General features: G+C 45.0%; 1 protein-coding gene across 1 annotated transcript in view; it reads right to left on the minus strand.

Annotated features, from left to right (window-relative positions):
• The window catches only part of LOC149449729 (uncharacterized), a 108,395-nt gene that overhangs the window by 12,559 nt on the left and 72,949 nt on the right, over window positions 1-22,887 (minus strand). Inside the window, exons 10-14 of the mRNA XM_089692806.1 lie at window positions 19,043-19,309; window positions 11,345-11,442; window positions 7,893-8,082; window positions 6,031-6,112; window positions 1,770-2,025 (exon numbers count right to left, since the gene is read on the minus strand). Of these exons, the coding sequence (XP_089548932.1) occupies window positions 1,770-2,025; window positions 6,031-6,112; window positions 7,893-8,082; window positions 11,345-11,442; window positions 19,043-19,309 (893 nt within the window). The remainder of the gene's footprint in view (window positions 1-1,769; window positions 2,026-6,030; window positions 6,113-7,892; window positions 8,083-11,344; window positions 11,443-19,042; window positions 19,310-22,887) is intronic.

Genomic DNA, 22,887 nt, shown 5'->3' on the forward strand with positions numbered 1-22,887 from the left:
GGACGGGGTTGAGTGGTGTATGGGATGCCCAAGGGAACTATAACTGAAGACAACTTCCTACCAACTATGTGCAAGTCTATTAAACAGCAAAGTCTATTTGTTGTAAGAGCTGTCCAGCCCTCCAGGTGTACCCCCTCATTCCCCTGATGAATCCTCTTCTCATCCAGTTGTACTAAGTGAATCCCTGGGCAAGGGGTCCCATAATCTTTCAAATGCACAGTGCCAGATGGGGGCTAGTCAGGTTTCCCATCAGAATGCCCTCTCCCCTTATCCAGCCCAGGGGGTGTAGGGTTACTTACTCTCTCCTGTGAGTGTGTTGGGTTGGTGGCTGCCTTCAGGTCTTCTGCTGGGCTGGCTCCTTTCCTGGCTCTATAGGTGATCCTCTCTCTGGGGACTGGTAACTTTAAGCGATCCTCATTTCCAGATCCAGCATGTAGGTAGGCCCCTTCCCACTGGCCCCCTTCCCAGGTTCCTGCATCCCAGCCTCTCACTCCATCTTTCACCTGAACTCTCCTGCTGCTGACCAGGCTCATCCATATTTAGGGACTGCTCTGACCCCATGCCAATCCTCCTGCATGGGGATTGGTCAGAGTCCCTCAAGTATGAAGATCAACCCTTCCTCACCCCCACCCACTTCCTTCTAGAAACTTTTCAAGCTTATATAGCAGGAGGAGGTATCAGGGAATTGACCCACAGAGCCCTCAGCCCTGACCTAGAGTTACCCTGGCTGACTCATACCCAGGTTGGCTCATCCAGGGTGCTTTCCAGAATCTCGCTAAAATCCAAACTAGCTCACCCTGGGTAACTAGAGGGGTGCATAATACTACTGGAGAAAATATCCAGAAAATTTGAGGTAGATGAATGAGAAGATCTCCAACAATCCATCTCTATGCTCCTAGTCTTTTAGTGAGGTTCAACTCCAGATGCACACTGCTATTATCCAAATAACTTCAGCTTCTGAAGTGACTATGTTATGTAAATGTGTTCCAGTTCTCTGACCTCAGCTCCAGGACACTCTCTTCACCAGCCACACAGCCTAATTCTACAGGCACAAAATCTGCTCCTCCAGGTACATAGGCTGCAAGAGGACCAAGCACTATAGACCCTCAGCTCCATGGGCATTCATCCAGGCACACAGCCTAGTGATCTGAGACCTCACCCCAACAGAAAATGATACCAAAGATGAAAATCCAAATGCTAAAGTTGTGTAAATAGGTCCCACCAGCTCCCGGAGCCTTCAGGATGGTGGTCACCCCGTGCTATGATTAAATCTGCTGCAGTCAATGCCCCTGCTGGTTAACTGAAAGCTGCTTCATTTATCAGTTGAGACCGGGACCTCCCGTAAGTCATTTTTGCTGGACAGCATCTTACAGGAAGAGGGAAAATATGGATCTGCTGGCAGGATAGGCAACCCATTGGCCAACTGAAGGAGTGAAGTTTACAGGCTGACAGCACAGCAGACTGATGCAGCTAAGCTACTGCTTCACAATTAAGCAGCAAGGCTGTTACTAGCAGGATCTCCATAAATTTTGTAACAAATTCACAAAAAAACAATTCCTTAAATAAACTGAATACAGTAACACAGGAAGCCAAACATACAGAAAAATAACATCATTTGCCCAGAAATCAGCTAACATTTTCCAGCAACTGATTTTTTTTTGTCCAGAAGTTCCCATAATTCTCATTTTCATTACAAACCCCAGCAAACAGCGACTATCGGCCCTCATTCATGACACTCACACGCCGGGAAGACATCAGTATAGACATACGTGTTTCCAGCGGCTGCTGACCCGAATGTAGACGGTGTAGTTGTGGTTGGAGATAAGAGGAGCATTGTGGAACCCATTATAATGGAGGTTATCCCCCAAGGTGAAGGTTCTGGGTCTGGTGAGGGTCTCTGCAGGAAGGACAGCTGCAGTATAACGGCTCGGGGACCAGATGATGTTGTACGGGGTGTTTTTAAAATTCAGACACTCCTTTGTTGAATTGCCTTCCTGACCACCAAAGACAATAATTTCATAGGAGCTGCAGACAGAAAATACCGAAATAATCACAACTATGCAATGTGCTAATCTTTGCCGTGTTTAATTAAACATTTCCAATGTTTTTATATCTACGCAGATAAAGACAGTCTGCAAAACTCTTAACACATCATATTTCAGGAATAGTGATGGGCAGAACACCCCCGTGTTCAGTTTGCAGTCAAACGTTCAAACTTAATGTACAGTTGTGACCAAAATTATTCAACCCCCACTGAAATTGAGTGTTTTGGCCAGTTTGACATTGCTTTTGATCATTCAGTCATCTTGCTTACATTTACATTAAAGAGGCACTTGTAGGTCAGACAAATATAACATAACAGTTATAATGAAATAACCACAAATGTCTTTTCTGTGCTCACAGCATTATCAGTTTTATTCAACCCCCAAGTGACATTCAATCTTAGTACTTAGTACAGCATCCTTTTACAGTTATAACAGCTTTTAAACGTGAAGCATAGCTTGACACAAGTGTCTTGCAGCGATCTACGGGTATCTTCGCCCATTCTTCATGGGCAAAGGCCTCCAGTTCAGTCACATTCTTAGGCTTGCGCACTGCAACTGCTTTCTTTAAGTCCCACCAGAGGTTCTCAATCGGATTTAAGTCTGGTGACTGCGATGGCCACTCCAAAATGTTCCAGCCTTTCCTCTGCAACCATGCTCTAGTGGACTTGGAGGTATGCTTGGGATCATTGTCCTGTTGAAAGGTCCAACGTCTCCCAAGCCTCAGGTGTGTGACGGACTGCATCACGTTTCCATCCAATATCTCCTGGTACTGAAGAGAATTCATGGTACCTTGCACACGCTGAAGCTTCCCTGTACCTGCAGAAGCAAAACAGCCCCAAAGCATGATTGACCCTCCACCATGCTTCACAGTAGGCAAGGTGTTCTTTTCATCATAGGCCTTGTTCTTCCTCCTCCAAACATAGCGTTGATCCATGGGCCCAAACAGTTCTAATTTTGTTTCATCAGTCCACAGAACACTATCCCACAACTTTTGTGGTTTGTCCACATGGCTTTTGGCATACTGCAGTCGACTCTTCTTATTCTTTGGAGACAGCAAGGGGGTACGCCTGGGAGTTCTGGCACGGAGGCCTTCATTACGCAGTGTGCGTCTTATTGTCTGGGCTGAAACTTCTGTACCCACATCTGACAAATCTTTTCTCAGTTCCTCAGCAGTCACACGGGGACTTCTCTCCACTCTACGCTTCAGGTAGCGCACAGCAGTCGAAGTCAGCATCTTCTTTCTGCCACGACCAGGTAGCGTTTCAACAGTGCCCTTTGCCTTGAATTTGCGAATGATGCTTCCTAAGGTGTCTCTTGGTATGTTTAACATCTTTGCAATCTTCTTATAGCCATTGCCCTTCCTGTGAAGAGAAATCACCTCTTCTCTTGTCTTCCTGGACCATTCTCTTGCCTTCACCATGTTTGTAACCACACCAGTAAATGTCTAGAAGGAGCTGAGTATCACAGTCATTTTAAAGCTGCCTAATTGGTGCTTATTATGCTTGATTGCTGCTCGGTGACATCCACAGGTGTTTTCAATACCTGATGGAAAGCACCTGTATGAACCTCTGTTCTTCAGAGTGGTAGTCTTTAAGGGGTTGAATAATTGTGGCAATGAAGAAACCACATAAGAACCATTTACTACTGTATTACATAAACAATTGATGTCATTTTAGTTGCATTTGGGTAGTTACAACGTCCTTGTAGGATTTGATTCTGAATACAATTCCAAATGTACACTATAGTCCCTAAACCCCTTTACAGCATTGGGGGTTGAATAATTTTGGTCACAACTGTACATTCGACCACAAACTTCAAACTCAATGCAAATCTATGGGACTCTTACTTGTAAATTCAAAAGTGCCCATTTTGAAAGCTTATATGCAAGCTATTGGCCATAAAAGTGGTATGGGAACTCGGGTACTGCCCTGAGGGACATGAATCAGTGAAAAAAACAACCTCAAAAAGTACAGTTTTTAAAGGACCAGTCATTTTTCATTGCTTAAAGGAAAAAAAAGAAAAAAAGAAGAATTCCTATAAATATCATACCTGGGGGGTTCCCTTAAACTACCTGCAGAGTTGCACATTTGTATAGAACCTGCACCCTAGCAACACTAGGGTATACATTTTGCTAGGACTGCAGCATGCACACAACCCCATCTGGCCGCCAGCTTAAAGGGGGCATTTGAGGGGAGGTACTCAACCTCCTTTTTTTTAATGCATCTTGGCTGCCCATGTGAACGAACTATATATGCTTAATAAACGTAGATTACTAATTCTCCCCAACTCTTTTTAAGCACACTTCACCTCTACCCTTAGAGGTGTACAAATATAAATATGCTCAGTGACAATTAAAAACATCTTTCCATCGCATATAGCATATAAAGACCTGTCTGCCATCCGGAATCCAGGAGAGTCCTAATCGCGATTAGGACTCTCCTAGATTCCGGATGTCAGACAGGTCTTTATATGCTATATGCGATGGAAAGATGTTTTTAATGTAAGCAGGATGATTAAAAGTTTTGGATCTTAGTATGTGGCAGTATCACGCTATGATTTGTTCCTTATATATGGGTATCTGACTGGCGTATATGGTGGAAACATATCTGAGTTGCTAGGGTGGAAGGATCCATACAGTATCATAGGATCAAAGCAAACCCTGAGGACATCTTCAAAAGGATTTATATCACCAGGCAATTTCTGTGGATTGAGATCAAAAACATAAATTGCTTTGAATATTGGTAAGGGTATTCACTCCTTACCCTGATAGAAGTGTGCACTGTGTCATGAGTTTTTTAGCACAGTAGAGTGTTTCACATGCATGGTTTTGCACAGTATATCGCATGTGTATGTGGTTTGATATATACACGTGTGTTCACTTGGGTGAATATTATCGGAATGATTTCACATGTAAATTTTTATTTATAAAGGATAATGCACTATGTATATATATTTTGTTTTTTTTTTGAGGTAATCAAGTTTTTGCAAGCAGCGGAGAGTTTTTACACTTGAATCAATTTTTGGACTACACGTATTTATTTATTTATTTTTTTGGGATATTGGACTTTAATTTGAAATTGGACTTTAATTTGAAAAATTATAGATTTTGGATTTTTGAAATTATTATATAATGAAAGGTTTCTTTTATTAATTGTCATTGAGCATATTTATATTTATATATATGCTTAATAATGCCGTCATCCAATGTTACGATGATAGTATAAATACGGAGAATCTGAATATTGGGGCTGGCAGCTTCTGAACACCACAAATCTTTCATGATCACCTTGGGTTGTGATGGGGATGAATGAGTTAGGAAATTAAAGCACCACTCCATAATACTGAAGTCCAAACAGTTTATTCCAAAGAGAGGAAACACAAATAAAAAGTGCCATCCTCAGAAAGAAGTCACTGTAGGGTGTAAAGCAGAAAAACCTCAATACATGGTCCACCAAAAGCTGGGGGTGTCAGCAGGGAGTGTCGATAAGTTAGAAAAACTACTCGATGGGCATCTTAGTGATCGCAATATACAGGAATATGGGAATGGTAGTGACATAAACACACACAGGTTGAACTGGAGGGACTGGTGTCTTTTTTCAACCTTAGCAGCTATGGAGCATCTTCTTCTACAGTAGAGAGGCAGAAAAATCACCACACAGGGATACATAGCATGCCGGTGTCCAAAGAAAGAATGTGTAGACTGAATCACAGAGATCAGCTGCACACTGATGATGTCAATATTCTCAAAAAACGTTATTGTTCCTAATGGCACACTGGAAGGCCTACCTGGGACATCCTCCCACATTTCCCCCTAGAGATGGGCTTCTCTAAAGTGAAATGCATCAGTGGTGGAGGTCCCAAGCTGGGCTTCTAGCGTTCACATCCAGAACAATAAAGTTTTATGAAAATGTTGACATCAGTGTGTAGCCAGTCTTTGTGATTCGATTTTCTATTAAACACAGAGCAATTGTAAGTCGTTTCCCACCTGATTGGCCCATTCGGATTAGGAACCGGGTGGAGCTGTAAAGTGCCATCATGTATTGTCTTCTCCATGTGAAGAGGAGGATCTGGAAAGGAAGATTCAGGAATCAGGAAACAGAAGTGATCTGCTGTGTGCCAGTACAGGCGGTCTGACCATAGATGCCACGGAAACTGCACACTGTATAATGAGGTCAGACTTGAACCACGCTTTGGGTAATGTTTGATAAATGACAGCACGGCACAGTATTGGGTTTCCACACAATTCTGCACAAAAAGGGTCTCTAAAGATGTCAGGTAGTCAGGAAACTGTCTATCACACTTTGGGAGACCCTAAAATCAAAGGCTGCTACAACTGGACAGGTTATTGTTCAGAAAAGTTAAGCAAAAAGAATAAAAAAACAAAACAAAAAAACAAAAGTTGTTGTTTTAGTGAGTTAATGTCAGTGAGTTAATTGTTATGGTGTGTTAGGCCTCTTTCACACTGGTGGTCCAATCAGGTCACCTGTTTTTCAAGTGGACCCGATCGGACCATCCATAGACCTGCTGGTGTCAGCAGACAAGTGTCCTCTGACACCCACCGGCATCCGATCCAATCCTGTATGCCAAAAACACACATTACATTGGGGACCAGTGGGAAGAATGTCCCTTACATTGGAGGTCAGTAGGAAGAATGTCCCTTACATTGGAGGTCAGTGAGAAGAATGTCCCTTACATTGGTGGTCAGTGGGAAGAATGTCCCTTACATTGGTGATCAGTGGGAAGAATGTCCCTTACATTGGGGGTCAGTGGGAAGAATGTTCCTTACAAAGGTGGTCAGTGGGAAGAATGTCCCTTACATTGGTGGTCAGTGGGAAGAATGTCCCTTACATTGGAGGTCAGTAGGAAGAATGTCCCTTACATTGGAGGTCAGTGAGAAGAATGTCCCTTACATTGGTGGTCAGTGGGAAGAATGTCCCTTACATTGGTGATCAGTGGGAAGAATGTCCCTTACATTGGGGGTCAGTGGGAAGAATGTTCCTTACATTGGTGGTCAGTGGGAAGAATGTCCCTTACATTGGTGATCAGTGGGAAGAATGCCCCGTACATTGGTGATCAGTGGGAAGAATGTCCCTTACATCGGTGGTCAGTGGGAAGAATGCCCCTTACATTGGGGGTCAGTGGGAAGAATGCCCCGTACATTGGTGATCAGTGGGAAGAATGTCCCTTACATCGGTGGTCAGTGGGAAGAATGTCCCTTACATTGGTGATCAGTGGGAAGAATGCCCCGTACATTGGTGATCAGTGGGAAGAATGTCCCTTACATCGGTGGTCAGTGGGAAGAATGCCCCTTACATTGGGGGTCAGTGGGAAGAATGCCCCGTACATTGGTGATCAGTGGGAAGAATGTCCCTTACATCGGTGGTCAGTGGGAAGAATGCCCCGTACATTGGTGATCCGTGGGAAGAATGTCCCTTACATCGGTTGTCAGTGGGAAGAATGTCCCTTACATCGGTGGTCAGTGGGAAGAATGCGCCATACATTGATGGTCAGTAGGAAGAATTCCCCTTACATTGGAGGTCAGTAGGAAGAATGTCCCTTATATTGGAGGGCAGTGGGAAGAATGTCCCTTACATTGGAGGTCAGTGAACATTTATTTATCCAGGCACCATCCCATGTGTAATCACAGCTCATGGAACTCCTAGCAACTTCTGGAGGAACCCTGGTTGAGATTGGCTGCCTTAGATGATCATCAAGTCTTTGCAGCAGCTTAGTGTCAGTGGTAAACCTTGCATTTTGGCACAAGATCACACATCCCCGCTTCAAATCAATGAATATCAATTGTTCTACGTAATAGCTTCCAACTCCCATGTCTGCCAGTGTACTCACCTCCAATATCAGTCTCAATGTTCTCAGTTGTAGCCTCCCCGACTCCGTGTGATATGACTGCTCGGAGGGTGATGGTGTAGTTGGTTCCATACTGGAGGGGGATTTTATATTCTGTCACATTGGGTGGAAACTGGAGAGATTCATCCAAAGCAAAGGACACATTGTAATCCCTCCAGGCTGAGATATTCATCTGCAAGACATTACATCTTATGTGACTCCAGTTATGGACATGGAGTTAAAAGATTAATTAAGTAAATGGGTTCTTTACTAAGCTGAAAAGAAATTGGTGATAATAATGCCAATTTGTACATTTATATATTTTAAAAATTGTTTTATGTTGATAGAATTAATTATTGGGTGCACCCTTGACACAGGATTTCTAGAGCATTATGGGTTATCTAAAGGGACTGCACTGGCTGTCTTATATTGGACACTCAGAATAAAATCTCAGTTTTAGTTTGAGCTACTGAGCTTCCTAAACAGCAGGATTTTTTTTTTAATCAGGAGGTAAGGAGAAGCTGGAAACGTGAAATGGAGCCAATAGCTCCACCTACTGACTGGATATGAGAACATATATATTACTTCATAAACAATGCATTGCGCTGTTAAAAATTCAATACACAATTAAGTGCATAAATGCAAAAAAGTTCTGAAGTTCAATAAAAAGTTATAAAGTAAAAAGTGTGAAGTGTATCTTTGCATCACCTCCACCAATCCAGTGTTCCTGGCCACCACCACATTGATTGACTTACTGGAACATTGGACCCCAAATCAAAAGAGGTTGCCCACCGCGTCCTTACTGGCTCATATGCTGTCAGTGAGATTCCCTGCTGGCAGCAGAATGTAAACAGAAAAATTGCTGGCATTACATTTTTTTTCTAAAATAAAAACAGTGTTGGGGTCCCCCCAATCCATACCAGGCCCTTTGGCTCTGGATGACTTTTGAGGGGAACCCTACACCAAAAAAAAAATCTTTTGTTCTCCCAAAAAACTATCCCAGACCCTTATCTGAGCATGCAGCCTGGCAGGTCAGGAAAGGGGGATACAAGTAAGTGCCCCCCTTTTCCTGAACCATACCAAACCACATTTCCTCAATATGGGGGGTGCTTTGGGGGGAGTTCCCCCCAAACCACCCTGTCCACATGTTGATGAGGACAAGGGCCTCTTCCCTGTAACCCTGGCCCAGGGGTTGTGGGGGAGGGAGGGTTACTTATCAGAATCAAGGGGGCTCCAGATCTTGGCTCCCACCATGTGAATGAGCAGGGGTACATAGTACCCCTACTCATTCACCAATAAATGTGCAATGTAAATAAAAACACACAGACAATTTTTGGTATTTTTTTTACCTACAAAAAATGTGCATTTATTCTTTTTTTCAAAAGGTGAACTTGGCCTTCAGTGTCCCATTGTGCTGTTCACACTCCGGGGTTACAGATGGGAATTATTCATTCCAGACACGTTGCTGTGTTGTAGAATTGAGGAGTTATATTGTTGCTGGCTTTTCCTTTTTAATTTATAAAAAAACTGCAAGTGGTAATAAACTCTCAAACCATTTTTAAAATGATCCCCCCTGAAGGTGAATGCCATAGTGTGCTAGTATGCAGTGGTGTATTTAGGTTTTGTGCTAGCCTAGGCAACACAAAAGTTGGCGCCCCTCTACAGAAAGAGCCATTGACCAAGAACACCCCTACCCTCCACCCAAGCCTTCAACTACCACTGCCCCCCATACACCAGCCACCATCCCCCATGGCGAGAGAAAGACACTCACCTTCAGAGCTCCAGATATCCCCAGGAATGAGAGTCGGGCTGTGCATACACCGTCATGAAACCCACAGCATCTCTCAGAACCCACCAGGTGCTGCGTGTGTCCCTTCTACCATCCCTTCTTCCAAGGGGCAGTGCTTCCCCCCCTGAAAAATGCCACCCTAGGCAAATGCCTTGTTTGCCTTGTGGTAAATACACCCCTGCTGGCACGCACTTCATACTAGCTAAGTGAAAATTAGCTGTAGAAAAAAAAAATGCAATCATGTGCAAGGAAAAAATCTAGATTTTTCCTTGCACATAATCAGATGATGGAAACTAGCAGAGCTTCATCCCATTCACTAAGCTAAGGGATAATTCCCTGAAAGTGAGCAATCTATTCCCCTTTAGTAAAGTAGCTCCATTGTGTCTGAAAGGAAACAACCAGTTCTGTGTTCTCTTGTTAGTTAACTCACAGTGCTCTGGGAATCTTGTGTCATAGATCCATCCTGTATAAAAAATGTCTATTTGTAAATTAGATGAAAACATCTTTTCTTAAATGTATTCACTAGAGATGAGCGAATTATTCAAAAATTTGATTCGGCTGATTCGCTGAATTTGCGGGAGAAATTCGATTCGATGCGAATTTATTCGCCGCAAATTTAACTTATTAAAAGGGTTTCTAGGCTTCAGAGAGCCTTTATATTAGTGCAGAACACTGTACCTTTAATTTAAATGCCCTTGGAGTCTGCTGGGGAAGAGAAATAATACTGTCAGTCAGTATGACATGCAGATGAGTGCCGTCGATCTTAGAATCACCGCACACTTCACTCATTTGGGCAGTCACGGGGCACGACGAAGAAGAAGAAGAATGAAAAGAAGAAGAAGAAGAATGAAAAGAAGAAGAAGAAGAATGAAAAGAAGAATGAGAAGAAGAATGAAAAGAAGAATGAGAAGAAGAATGAAAAGAAGAATGAAAAGAAGAATGAGAAGAATGAAAAGAAGAATGAAAAGAAGAAGAAGAATGAAAAGAAGAAGAAGAAGAATGAAAAGAATGAAAAGAAGAATGAAAAGAAGAATGAAAAGAAGAATGAAAAGAAGAAGAATGAAAAGAAGAAGAATGAAAAGAAGAAGAAGAATGAAAAGAAGAAGAAGAAGAATGAAAAGAAGAAGAAGAAGAAGAAGAAGAATGAAAAGAAGAAGAAGAAGAATGAAAAGAAGAATGAAAAGAAGAAGAATTAAAGTACAGCAAAAAGTGTATCTGCAGAGTGCTCCGCTATTTCTGACAGTTCTGACAGTTCCTTCACATTTACAGCGGTTGAAACATTGTATCTATTTATTTCCGGATAAAAACATCTGTATCCTAAATGGAAACAAATAGATACAATGTTTCAACCGCTGTAAATGAACTGTCAGAAATAGCGGAGCTCTCTGCAGTGACACTTTTGCCAGCTGATCGGGAAAAATTTGATTCGTGCACCCGAAGTTGGCTAAAATTCGGATTCGATGCGAATCGAATTTTTCCTGATATTCGAAATGAATTCCACTTCGCCAGGTTCGATTCGCTCATCTCTAGTATTCACTTTAAAACGTCTGATAGCATTGACCTGCAACCATTACCTTTACATACAACAATCAGTCTTCACTATGTAAGGAGTAATAGGTCAATATGGAATGGAGAATACAATCTGCAAAATGTAAAATGATCTTACCTGGAATCCGGTGATTAGTCCCCATTGCTTAGAAAATCTCCATCTAATTGTGTTATTTTTCATTGATGGAACTTTCACTATTTCAGGCTGGCCAGGTACTGGATGGAAATAAAACGAATGTCACAGATTCCAATTAGAGTAAACTGTCCATACACACAAACGTCGGAGAATCAAGCTTTGTTCATAATAGGAGTTTCTCCAATCATATTCCAGGCTAGCAAACCTGAGAGATGAATGGCTCCTCCTTCACAGGAAACACAATCAGATAAGCAATGTTGATGTTAGATTATGTTTCCTACCAGCAGGCTGTGCATTTTTTGTAGTTTTTCTCCTGACCACTGGGTCAGAAAGTCTTCTTCTGCAAAGCTAAGTGGCAGTGGAGTTTTTTTCCTGGTGTCTCAGTGGATTCTGCCTTGTTTTCCAGGGTCTTGACTCCTGAAGCACCCCTGGCTTTCATAGCCCTGTCCTTCCCTTCCTTCCTTTTGGAATATTTGTGTCCCTGGAGAAGGGTGTGTGTTGGCAGTGTATTTTGGGGGGCTTTTGCTTCGGCACAGCCATCAGAGGATCAGTATGTTCTCCTGGCCTCAGTTTCATCTATGTAATTGCTTCTTGGTAGCCAGGCACATTATCTCTGGGAGCCCAGGAGAATATAAACCAGGATACACAATGCAACTTTGTAGCTGACCAGGAGGAACAGCAACTGGAGGGAGGTGATTTTGGCCACTACCCTCATTTCACCGTGGACTCTGAGGATGGAAAGAACGGCCTTGTGGCTGTTGAAAAAGGGCAAGACAGGAGGCGGTGAGAGCTTCCCTTATCTGTTTGGGTTGATGGCAGGGTCCAGGTGACTCTGGACATTTGGATACAACCCCTTCCTTAATCTGGGTGCTACTATCTTTTTTTTCTTGTGTTGTAGAGTTGTCAAGTTTTAGATAAACCACCCTTTGCAGCTTCCAGTAGACACTGTGGTTATTGCAATTTAAAGTTGCCAGTGGAACATCAGCCCTTGTGAAAGAGCCCGAGGGGCTTGGTACGAATGGGAGGGGGGACCCCACGTTGTTTGAAAAAAAAAATGTTTTAATTGTCGGGCAATGCCGACGATTCTTTAGAGATTCAGCTGTGAGCGAGGAACCCCGCTGACAGCTGAAACATCAATGAATATTTCACTACTAAAATACCGCATGACTTCATAATATAACTCATGTGGTATTTTAGTAACTGAGTAGTATCTAATCACATACTCAGATGCGGTAAGATACCGCTCAATTGCTCAGTTCGTGTTCAAAGTCGAATATTCTGTAGGTTCGGATGTTCGACCACGAGCTGAATGGGGGGTGTTCGGCCCATAACTAATTACCTTTAAGATGGCTTTTTTAGCCATCACTAGGACTAGAAGAATAAGGGATCTGCAGGAATTGTCTGTCAAAGTGCCTTTCCTAACTTTCCTCCCAGACAGAGGCGGACTGACAACTCATGGGGCCCCTGGGCAATAGGGGATCATGGGGCCCCTGTGTCCTTGCACAAACTCAAAAAAGCCTATGAAAAAGGTACCAGGGGCATCTCATGGGGCCCCCTACTGACCCCGGGCCCTCGAGCAGTGCCCAAGTTTCCAAATGGTCAGTCCGCCCCTGCTCCCAGACAAAGTAGTAGTTAAACCAAATCCTCCCTATTTGCCTAAAGTAGCATCCTTGTTTCGCAGATCTCAGAAGATTACACTCCCTTCTTTTTGTAACAATCCTAAAGATCCAAGAGAGGGGAGATGCCATTCCTTAGACTTTAGGAGGTGTCTTTCCAATTATATGAAAAGGTCCAAAAGCTCTAGAAGACTGAGCCACCTTGGTCGTCCACTTCAGTGGTCCTAAGAAGAGATTACAGGCATCAAAGACCACAAATGCTAGATCGATTGCACCAGCCTTTTTCAACCGGGGTACTATGGCACCCTGGGGTGCCTTCTGGGTTCTTCATGGATGCCCTGGCTACATGCTTAAAAATTGCCTCAAAATTGTTAATAAGCCATTGAGTGGATCAAACCTGCCGTTTGGATACACAGGGCCACAGGGATTTTTTGTGCAGTATTACAACCTTGGGCACTGTGCGGGCCTGCCACTGGCCTCCTAACAACCAATGATATCATCGGTTGATAAGGAGGACGTTAGGCGCCTTCACAGCATCTTTGTTTGCTCCTCCCCCCTCTGTCAGCACTGGGGTCACATTAGTAGAGAAAGAGGTAGAAGAAAAATTGATGGAAAAGAGAAACAATAGAATACTAGTCAGTACCTAAGGTGGAAGAAAAAAAAAAAACACCTCTAATGATAGGTGGTCCATGTGTGTCACATGTTAGCCTGCAGTTTCGTTTGTACCTTTCTTGCTGCAGTCCTGTTTCTGATCCCTTCTCATGTTTGTCTGTGTTCATCTATCGTCTGTTGTCCTCTGGGTTTTATTTCATTCCCTTCCATCACTTCCTGTCCCGCCTCCTTGTTTGCCTCTCTATATTAGACGTGCTCAGACTAGGCCACTTTGCCTGAGCAACGTCTTAGTTGTCGGAGCTCCCTTGTGTTTCTGCTGTGAATCCTATATTGTCTATCTGTGTACCAACCCCGGCTTCGTTCCCGACCTTGCTTGTTTTCCGTCTTGACCTCGGTTTGCCTATTGGATTCCCTATGTCTTCTCCCATTGTACTCTGCTCCCGCTAGCGGTCTCCTCCACCTCAGCTGGGTGTACCTGGGGGCCGCGACCTGGTCCCAGCCTGCTGCAAGTCCACCCCCATTATCAGGGGCCCCTGGTGAACAAGCAGGCTGGGGCTTAGACTTTGCATCCTGGGGAACCCCAAGTTGAGGATCAATAGAGCTCACTACCACCGGTGCTGACAGTGTGTGGATGCTGCTGCGATAAGTAAAACTTCAGTATTAGTTTAGTTTTTACATTTTAATACAAAGTACAGTCCATTAACCTGTGCAGAATTTAAAGGGTGCATTGCCTGAAAAAATGAGAAATACTGGATTAGGCAATCACCGCTCAGGTTTGCTGTCCTGGAAAAGTTTCAGAAACACTATTACCAGTAACTGGGATTTTCTGTCCTATTTCAGGTTGTGAGAAAAAACACACTCGGTCAGTAAATTTTCCATGTTTTGTCATTACAAAAAGTAGTGGGGGGGTTTGGAAAACCTGAGAGCGAGGGGGCTGGCTGATATTTACTTTGCACATTAGGCTCAGAAATTGTAGCCTGGGCCTTTATCCAGTACAATGCCATCATGTACACTAAGCCAGAATCCAAAGATGTCATGTTCCATGTCATACTCTGTAAAGAGTGTATTTCCCCAGAGCCACCAAGCAGAACCAAACTATCATTTTCCAGGAGAATCTGACTGATGGGTTGTCAAGGTCCTACCTTTTCCCTGAGGTTATGCTACTCCATGTGCTGGCATCCATCTTGGGTTTCTGCAGAGCATGGTGGGAGTCTTTTATCCCTTCAGGCCTCTGCGGTTTATCCCCCAGAGGGGTGTGGTTGATCACATATAAGCCTGTTGTCCGCACGTGCTCTTTGCATTCGTGTCTTGTGTGTTAGTGTTGCAACAGCTCTGTTTATACTCTCGTGACTCTCCTGGAATCTGACTCGGCTTTTGACTAGACCATTCTCTGTGTTTTTCTTTGATCTGACCTCCCGTTGCTGAACCCGGCCTGTGACCTGTTATTCTTGTCTACTGTTCTGTACCGTTTGTCCCATTGTTGTCGACCCGGCCTGCCCGACTACGCTATTGTCTGTTCTGGTTCCTACCAGCTACACGCCATTGGCGGCGGCCATTACCGCAGCTGGGGTGTCTCGGGGGCCGCGACCTGGTTCCTGGCTGCGTCAAGTCCATCCCCACCATCAGGGGCCCTGGTGAAGGGCAGCCTGGGACTTAGACTCTGCTCCCTGAGGGACTCTGGTCTGTGGGTGGTGGTTGTCGTCAGTCAGTGCGTGACCCTACCACTAGGCCTGCCTGTCCGTTCCACAGCTCTTGCCCTGACATGGGTGTGAGGACAAGACAACATTTCTTATTCTGATTATTTGATGGTTTGCATATTATACAGTATTATGGAGGTCTGAATGTAAATGTTGGTTGATGGGAAATGCACTTTTTATAAAGGAAACACGTCATTAGGTAATGAGGAGGATGCCATTCCTAGGCTCTTCTTCTGAAATAACAAGTTACCTGGCTGTTGGGTTGGCTTTTTCTTCAGCCAATCTGGTAGGATGTTGCTGCCACTGGTGCATGCTGGTGGAGGAGATATAAATATTCAGGGCAGGCCATCTGCTCTCTCTCTTTCCCTGGGCTGAGGCCTAGAAAGGTGCTGCTGGATGAAGTTCTGTCACTGGGCTCAATAGCCTGGTTTGAGACCTAACATGTACTGATGTGGTCCTGAAGGTGTCTTGCCTGGCCTGGAGGAATTTATGCCAAAGACAAGACTCAGGGGAGGCCCCTTTCTGGAAAGAGCCAGAAAGAAGGCTGGTCTCTCAGAAGGGCCTGGTGACTGACTTGGAAGATGCACTGAAATTTAGGAACGTGCTTAGAGTGTTGCCAGGTCGGCATTAAAGATACTGACACAGTGAAGCTGGACGTTGATCTGCATCTTAGTGCTTATAGTGAACAATAAACCACAGGAAGGGGAACCAACCCAAATTAATGTTACTGCTATCAGGGGAAAACCAGCTCTTCAAAGTGCTATTCCCAATATTATTCATACTTATAAAAGCCCACAATGTACAATCACAGATAATGTGTCTAATCTCACAACATAATCATGCAAATAACATAAATAAAATGTCCATTCAAAGTAGATAGTCCGTGCAGTGATCTCATGAATCCAACTCTCCTCAGCCATGTGCCCAGAACCAGTGAAGGTATAAAAGAATCCAATATTCATCCACCACGTGCCGTAAAATAGGTAACTTACCAGATGCCCACCATTGTGAGCATAATATATATTCCCAAAGGTGATGTCATCAAATTGGAAAATGGTCAGAAATCAACACAGCTTCTTTGATGTAACTCTCTCATAATACATGTGATGTCACCATAAATATACTCAAAAAAGAAAAAACTATTGCTCCCATAGTGTAATCAGTTTATTAAAATTGGAAAAGTAATATTGTTAAAAGTTTACTCACATGACAGTGTGCCCCAAGGAGCTCACACACAGCATGGGATAGATAATAAACACCGCGTACCGCCAATCACTCCATATGAGCCGGAGTGCATTCCATGGGTCGGATCCAACCCACCGGAAATTATATGCAGAAAGGACCAGAAGTGATGAGAGTGGCCAGGCCTCAATGCATTTTATATTGCATTCCTTATATATATATATATATATACACTGAACTCCTTATATATATATATATATATATATATATATATATATACACTGTGAAGCGCACAGTGCGCAGAAGTCGCCAACTGTCTTCAGAGTCAATAGCTAAAGACCTCCTAACTTGGTGTGGCCTTCAGATGAGCCCAACAACAGTGCGTAGAGAGCTTCATGGAATGGGTTTCCATGGCCGAGCAGCTGCATCCAAGCCTTCCATCACCAAGTGCAATGCAAACGTCGGATGCCGTGGTGTAAAGCACGCCGCCACTGGACTCTAGAGCAGTGGAGACGTGTTCTCTGGAGTGACCAATCATGTTTCTCTGTCTGGCAATCCGATGGACGTGTCTGGGTTTGGCATTTGCCTGGAAAATGGTATTTGCTTGACTGCATTGTGCCAAGTGAAAGGTTTTGTGGAGGGGGGGATTATGGTGTGGGGTTGTTTTTTAGGGGTTGGGCTTGGCCCCCTAGTTCCAGTGAAGGAAACTCTTAAGACCTCAGCATACCAAGACATTTTAGACAATTTAATTCTCCCAACTTTGTGGGAAGAGTTTGGGGATGGCCGCTTCCTGTTCCAACATGACTGCGCACCAGTGCACAAAGCAAGGTCCATAAAGACATGGAGGAGCCAGTTTGGGGTGGAGGAACTTGACTGTCCTGCACAGAGTCCTGACCTCAACCCCATAGAACACCTTTGGGATGAATTAGAGCGGAGACTGCGAGCCAGGCCTCCTCCCCCGACATCAGTGCCTGACCTGACAAATGTGCTTCTGGAAGAATGGTCCAACCTTCCCATAGACACCTCCTAAACCTTGTGGATGGCCTTCCCAGAAAAGTTGAAGCTGTTATAGCTGCAAAGGGCAGGCCAACTCAATATTGAACCCTATGGACTAAGACTGGGGGCCATTAAAGGTCATGTGTGTGGAAAGGGCGGGGCCAACTCAATATTGAACCCTACGGACTAAGACTGGGGGGCCATTATTATTATTATTATTATTATACAGGATTTATATAGCGCCAATGGTTTGCTCAGTGCTTTACATTATAGTGGGAGACAATACAGTAACAGTACAGTTCGATACAAGAGGGATTTGAGGGCCCTGCTCCTTGGAGCTTACAATCTAGGAGAGCAGGGTGAATGGTACAGTAGGTAGTAACTGTGGGAGATGGAGTGGTTGGATGAGTAGAGGATTACAGAATTAGCAGAGGGCGGGATAGGCTTCCCTGAAGAGATAGGTTTTGAGTGAACGCCTAAAGGCAAGTAGAGTAAGTGATAGTCTGATAGATTGGGGTAGGGAGTTCCAGAGGATGGGTGATGCCCTGGAGAAGTCTTGGAGACAAGCATGGGAGGAGGAGATAAGGGAGCTAGACAGTAAGAGGTGTTGCGAGGAGTGGAGTGTACGGTATGGGTGATATTTGGAGATAAGATCAGTTATGTAAATTGGGGCAGTGTTGTGGATGGCTTTATATGTCATTGTTAGTGTTTTGAATTGTATCCGTTGGGCAACTGGGAGCCAGTGGAGGGATTGGCAGAGAGGGGTGGCAGATACAGAATGGTTAGTGAGGTGGATGAGTCTGGCAGCAGCGTTCATGATAGACTGGAGGGGGGATAGCCTGCGATGAGGTAGGCCAATGAGGCGGGAGTTACAGTAGTCGAGGCGTGATATAACAAGGGAGGAATAAGTTGCCTAGTGGTTTCCGAGGTTAGGAACGGGCGTATCTTGGAGATGTTGTGGCGGTGAAGTCTACATGATTTGCATGATTATGTTGTGAGATTAGACACATTATCTGTGATTGTGCACTGTGGGTTTTTAGAAGTGTATCTAACATTGGGTATAGCGCCCTTGATTTGTTATTTGATTGATCCGGATCTGGAGAGTCTGTAAGTGATCTGCTATCTGGGACCCCCAATCTTAACTTCCTTAGCCGATCTGCAATAAAACTTTAAAAAGAGAAAAGTGACTGGCGTACAATATTCTTTCTTGGTCTCCATTTTAGTCATGGACTGGGGTGAAATGCTAGTCCACCTCTGGCCTCTGAAGGTGCCATCCTGCTTTTGGTGGGGTCAGAGGGGTGCTACAGATAAATGACAGGCTACGTATTATGTCCAGTGTTTGCGAATACCAGAACAGAGAATACTTGTGTACAGGGGCGGACTGACCATTGGGAAACTCGGGCACTGCCCGAGGGCCGGGGTTAGTAGGGGACCCCATGAGATTGCCCCTGGTACCTTTTTCATAGGCTTTTTTGAGTTTGGGCAAGGACACTGGGGCCCCATGATCCCCTATTGCCTGGGGGCCCCATGAGTTGTCAGTCTGCCCCTGCTTGTGTAGGAACAGACCATTCTCTCACCTGAGTCAGCCGTCCAGATAACTTTGTTCACCAGATTGTATTGTTGCTGCTCTGTATTAAGTTTGACGTGTATATTGTACTCAGTGGTTGGCTGAAGATCAGTGAAAGTCCCACCTTTACCATAGAAAGTTCGACATGGAACACCATAGTAACCTGTACTAGGACAGCATTCCACAGTAAATCTCCAGGTCTGGGGACATTGAGGAGTGCAGGAGATCTGGGCGCTGATACTGGTCACGGTGACCCTCCAATCCATCATTGTGACTCCTGACAAAGACAACATGGAGACATTAAACTCTCAGTGATGACTTATAATACAGAGAAGATATCCGCTCCCCATTATATCAGCAGGATTTCTCAATACCGGGATCTGTATTTTGCAGGCCATTTATTAAACTGATTCTGAGGGAGTTCCCAGAGTTCTAACCCAGTTATCAAAGCAGAGAGCTCTGTGATTGGAGGAGAGCCCACTAAAGTCACATCACAGGATTCTCATCCTGGCATTTTTTTTTTACAATCCTATTCTTTTTTAGATCTCCCAAATCCTCTGTCTATGCTCATTTATAAACCACACGGCTGTTCTTCATAAATGTACGGAATTCTTAAAAAAAAAACATCATGGCTGTAAGACAACCACACCGGCTTCTAAATGGACCTCGGTGTCAGTGTCTCGTCACAGGGAGATCTGTCTGTGTATGGACAATGTGCAGTCGGTTCTGGGAAGTGTGAGGACACACAGGGAGATCCAGTGGAGCACTTTCCAAGGCTTTTGTATATGTAGCACCTTACTGGACAGGTTGCTGGATAGGTTAGGTAAATGAAGCCTTTTTGGAGCTCCCCTGTAATCAGCGGAGCAGTTTGTGATTGTTTTGGGCTGTTCTCGGTTTCACAGGCTGTGAGTTTGATTGCTTTCCCCTGTCTTCTGGAGGATTCCAGAACATAGTGGGCTGAAAGGAGGAAAATCAGCAGCCTGAATATTTATGTTGTCTCGGCCAATCCCTGGGGAAGGATGCCCAGTGGGTGGCTGGGGAGTGTATAAATAGGTGGAAGTCTGGGGCAGCCCAGTTCTTGTCTAGAAAGAGAAGTTCCCAGCCTTAAGCGCTACTGCCCTTCCAGGAAGCCCAGCTGAAATTCTAACTGTGCTCATCAAGGTCCCAGCTATGCTAAGGCTGGAGGTCCTGTTTGCTGATAGTTCTCTGGAAATAATCAATGGATCTTACTGAGGCTTTGGTCTGAAGAGTTCAATAGGGAAATGTCTGATTGATATTGGAAGGAGGTATCCATGTATCTAGGATGCTATCTCCTGTGCCTCAGTGCTAGAGTTTGCCTGGTCTGGGATATTTCTGATGGTGTCTCAGTGCTATCCAATTTCTGGGCATATACTAAAGCTGTTCTAAGGTGTAGCGAGAAAATGAAGATGGTCCTCTTACTGTTCAGTGTTACTGGAGTATACCACAGCTCCCTATGCCCTATCCAAGTATATTCAACAATGCATTTAAAAAAAATGCAACCCCTAGACCAGGGGTCTCCAATCTTTCCAAACGTCATTGGTGTCAGTGGGAGGAATAGTGTCCCTTCATTGATATCAGTGGGATGAATAGTGCCCCATCATTGGTATCAGTGGGAGTAATAGTGCCCCATCATTGGTGTCAGTGGGAGGAATAGTGCCCCATCATTGGTGTCAGTGGGAGTAATAGTAACATGGATCATTAGAAGGAATAGTGCCCCATAGTTGGTGTCAAGGGGGAAGAATGTCCTATCATTTATCAGTGGGAGAAATAATGCCCCAATATTGGTGTCAGTGGGAATAATAATACACTGTGGCTGAACCGTTCCACCTGGGCTTCCTCGTGTGGAGCGGTGCGTCTCACCCAATGGTCCCCTTTTCCAGCAAGTCTTCCAGTGCTATGCCAAGGGAGGTATTAGAGTTCAAAACAATCCCTTCCCTGCTCTCCCAAACCACGAGTCGGAACTTCGTGTAGGGTGAAAATTACCCAATCTTTATTAAACACAGTTCAGTATACAGATTCAGCCCCACCAGACAGCCTGGCACTGGGTTTTCCCCACCCACAACAAAACCCTACAACCCAACAATACAATATGAACTCTATAGAAGTGAAAGACTATAAGGTCACATTTCCCTAAACAAACAGTGTAGAATGCCTGTCTACATACCAGGGCTTTACAAAGAGGGGAAAACAGAAAGGGCAAAATGTGATCACAAAGGGACGGTTCCTCACAAGGCTCCCCCATTGTGTAACACCCGCCGGACCCGGCAAAACCTTCAAATGGGTCCGCTTGGGGCTGGTCAGTTCAGAGGGTCAAGTCTCCAACTCGGGTTGCCGGGACAACCCATCCACATTGGCATTTTGCTTCCCCGGTCGGTACTGGATGGTAAGGTTATAGGGTTGGAGGGCCAAGCTCCACCGCAGCAGACGATCATTGTCCCTAGAGACCCGGTTTAGCCATACCAGGGGGTTGTGATCGGTGAGTACGGTAAAGAAGCGCCCGTAGAGGTAGGGCTGCAATTTCTTGAGGGCCCATACCAAGGCAAGACATTGTTTCTCCACAGCAGCATAGGCCACCTCTTGGTGTAACAACTTTCTACTTAGGTAGGCCACTGGATGGTCATTCTCGTTGTCCCCGATTTGGCTCAGAACAGCACCCAATCCAAAGGTGGAGGCATCTGTGTGAACACAAAACCGTTTGGAAGGGTCAGGAGCAGCCAAAACGGGAGCATGGATCAGATCATGTTTGAGCTTTTGGAAAGCCGTTTCACACTCTGGGGACCACACAACCTGTCGGGGCAGATTCTTCCGGGTAAGATCCGTTAGGGGTTTAGCAATGGTGCAGTAGTTGGGGATGAATTTACGGTAGTACTCCGCAGTGCCTAGGAAGGCAAGGACCTGGGTCTTGGTTCAGGGGGTGGGCCAATTTGCTACCGCTTCCACCTTTACCGGTGCCGGTCGTTGCTTCCCACATCCTACCCGATGTCCTAGATATTGGACCTCGGACACCCCAACATGGCATTTTTCAGGTCGGATGGTCAGTCCTGCTTGCTCAATGTGATCAAGCACTTCCCTGAGGTGTCGGAGGTGATCCTCCCAACTATCACTGTAGAATGCTATATCATCTAGATAGGCGCAGGAGAAGTCCTGCAGCCCATCCAGCAGCTTATCTACCATTCTCTGAAAGGTAGCCGGGGCGTTCTTCATCCCAAACAGCATGACCCTGGACTGGTACAAGCCGAAAAGGGGTGATGAATACTGACTTTGGTACCGCGTCCGCAAACAGTGGAATCTGCCAGTACCCCTTGCAGAGATCGATAGTGGTAAGTAAATTAGCTCTGGCCATCTGGTCCAGCAGCTCATCTATCCGGGGCATGGGTTATGCATCGGTCACGGTCTGGTCATTAAGCCTGCGGTAGTCCACACAGAACTGGACAGTTCCATCCTTCTTGGCCAGGACTACTGGGGGAGGTCCAGGGACTGTCAGAGGGTTCTATCACACCTAAATCCATCATTTCCTTAATCTCTCTTCTCATCTCTTCTCTGATGGACTCAGGCACTCGGTAGGCTGCCTGCTTCAGGGGGGCCTGACCCTGCGTGTCTACCCGGTGGGCAGTTGTGGTGGTGTACCCGGGTAGAGACAAGAATAGCCCTCGGTGCTCTTGGAGCAGTTGGCGGGCCTGTTCCTGAGCCCCGGCAGAAGAAGTGTTTCTGAGTCATCGGTAGCCACAGCGCAGATAGCAGCTACATTCTCCTCCTGTTGTTTGATGAACGGTTTCAGCATATTCACATGGAAGGTCCGACGGATCCTTCCATCCGAACAGAGAGCTACAATGT

This window comes from Staurois parvus, unplaced genomic scaffold (assembly GCF_062004578.1).
Source record: "Staurois parvus isolate SC_StPar_1 unplaced genomic scaffold, SC_StPar_1.0 ptg000605l, whole genome shotgun sequence".
Classification (NCBI taxonomy): Eukaryota; Metazoa; Chordata; class Amphibia; order Anura; family Ranidae; genus Staurois; species Staurois parvus.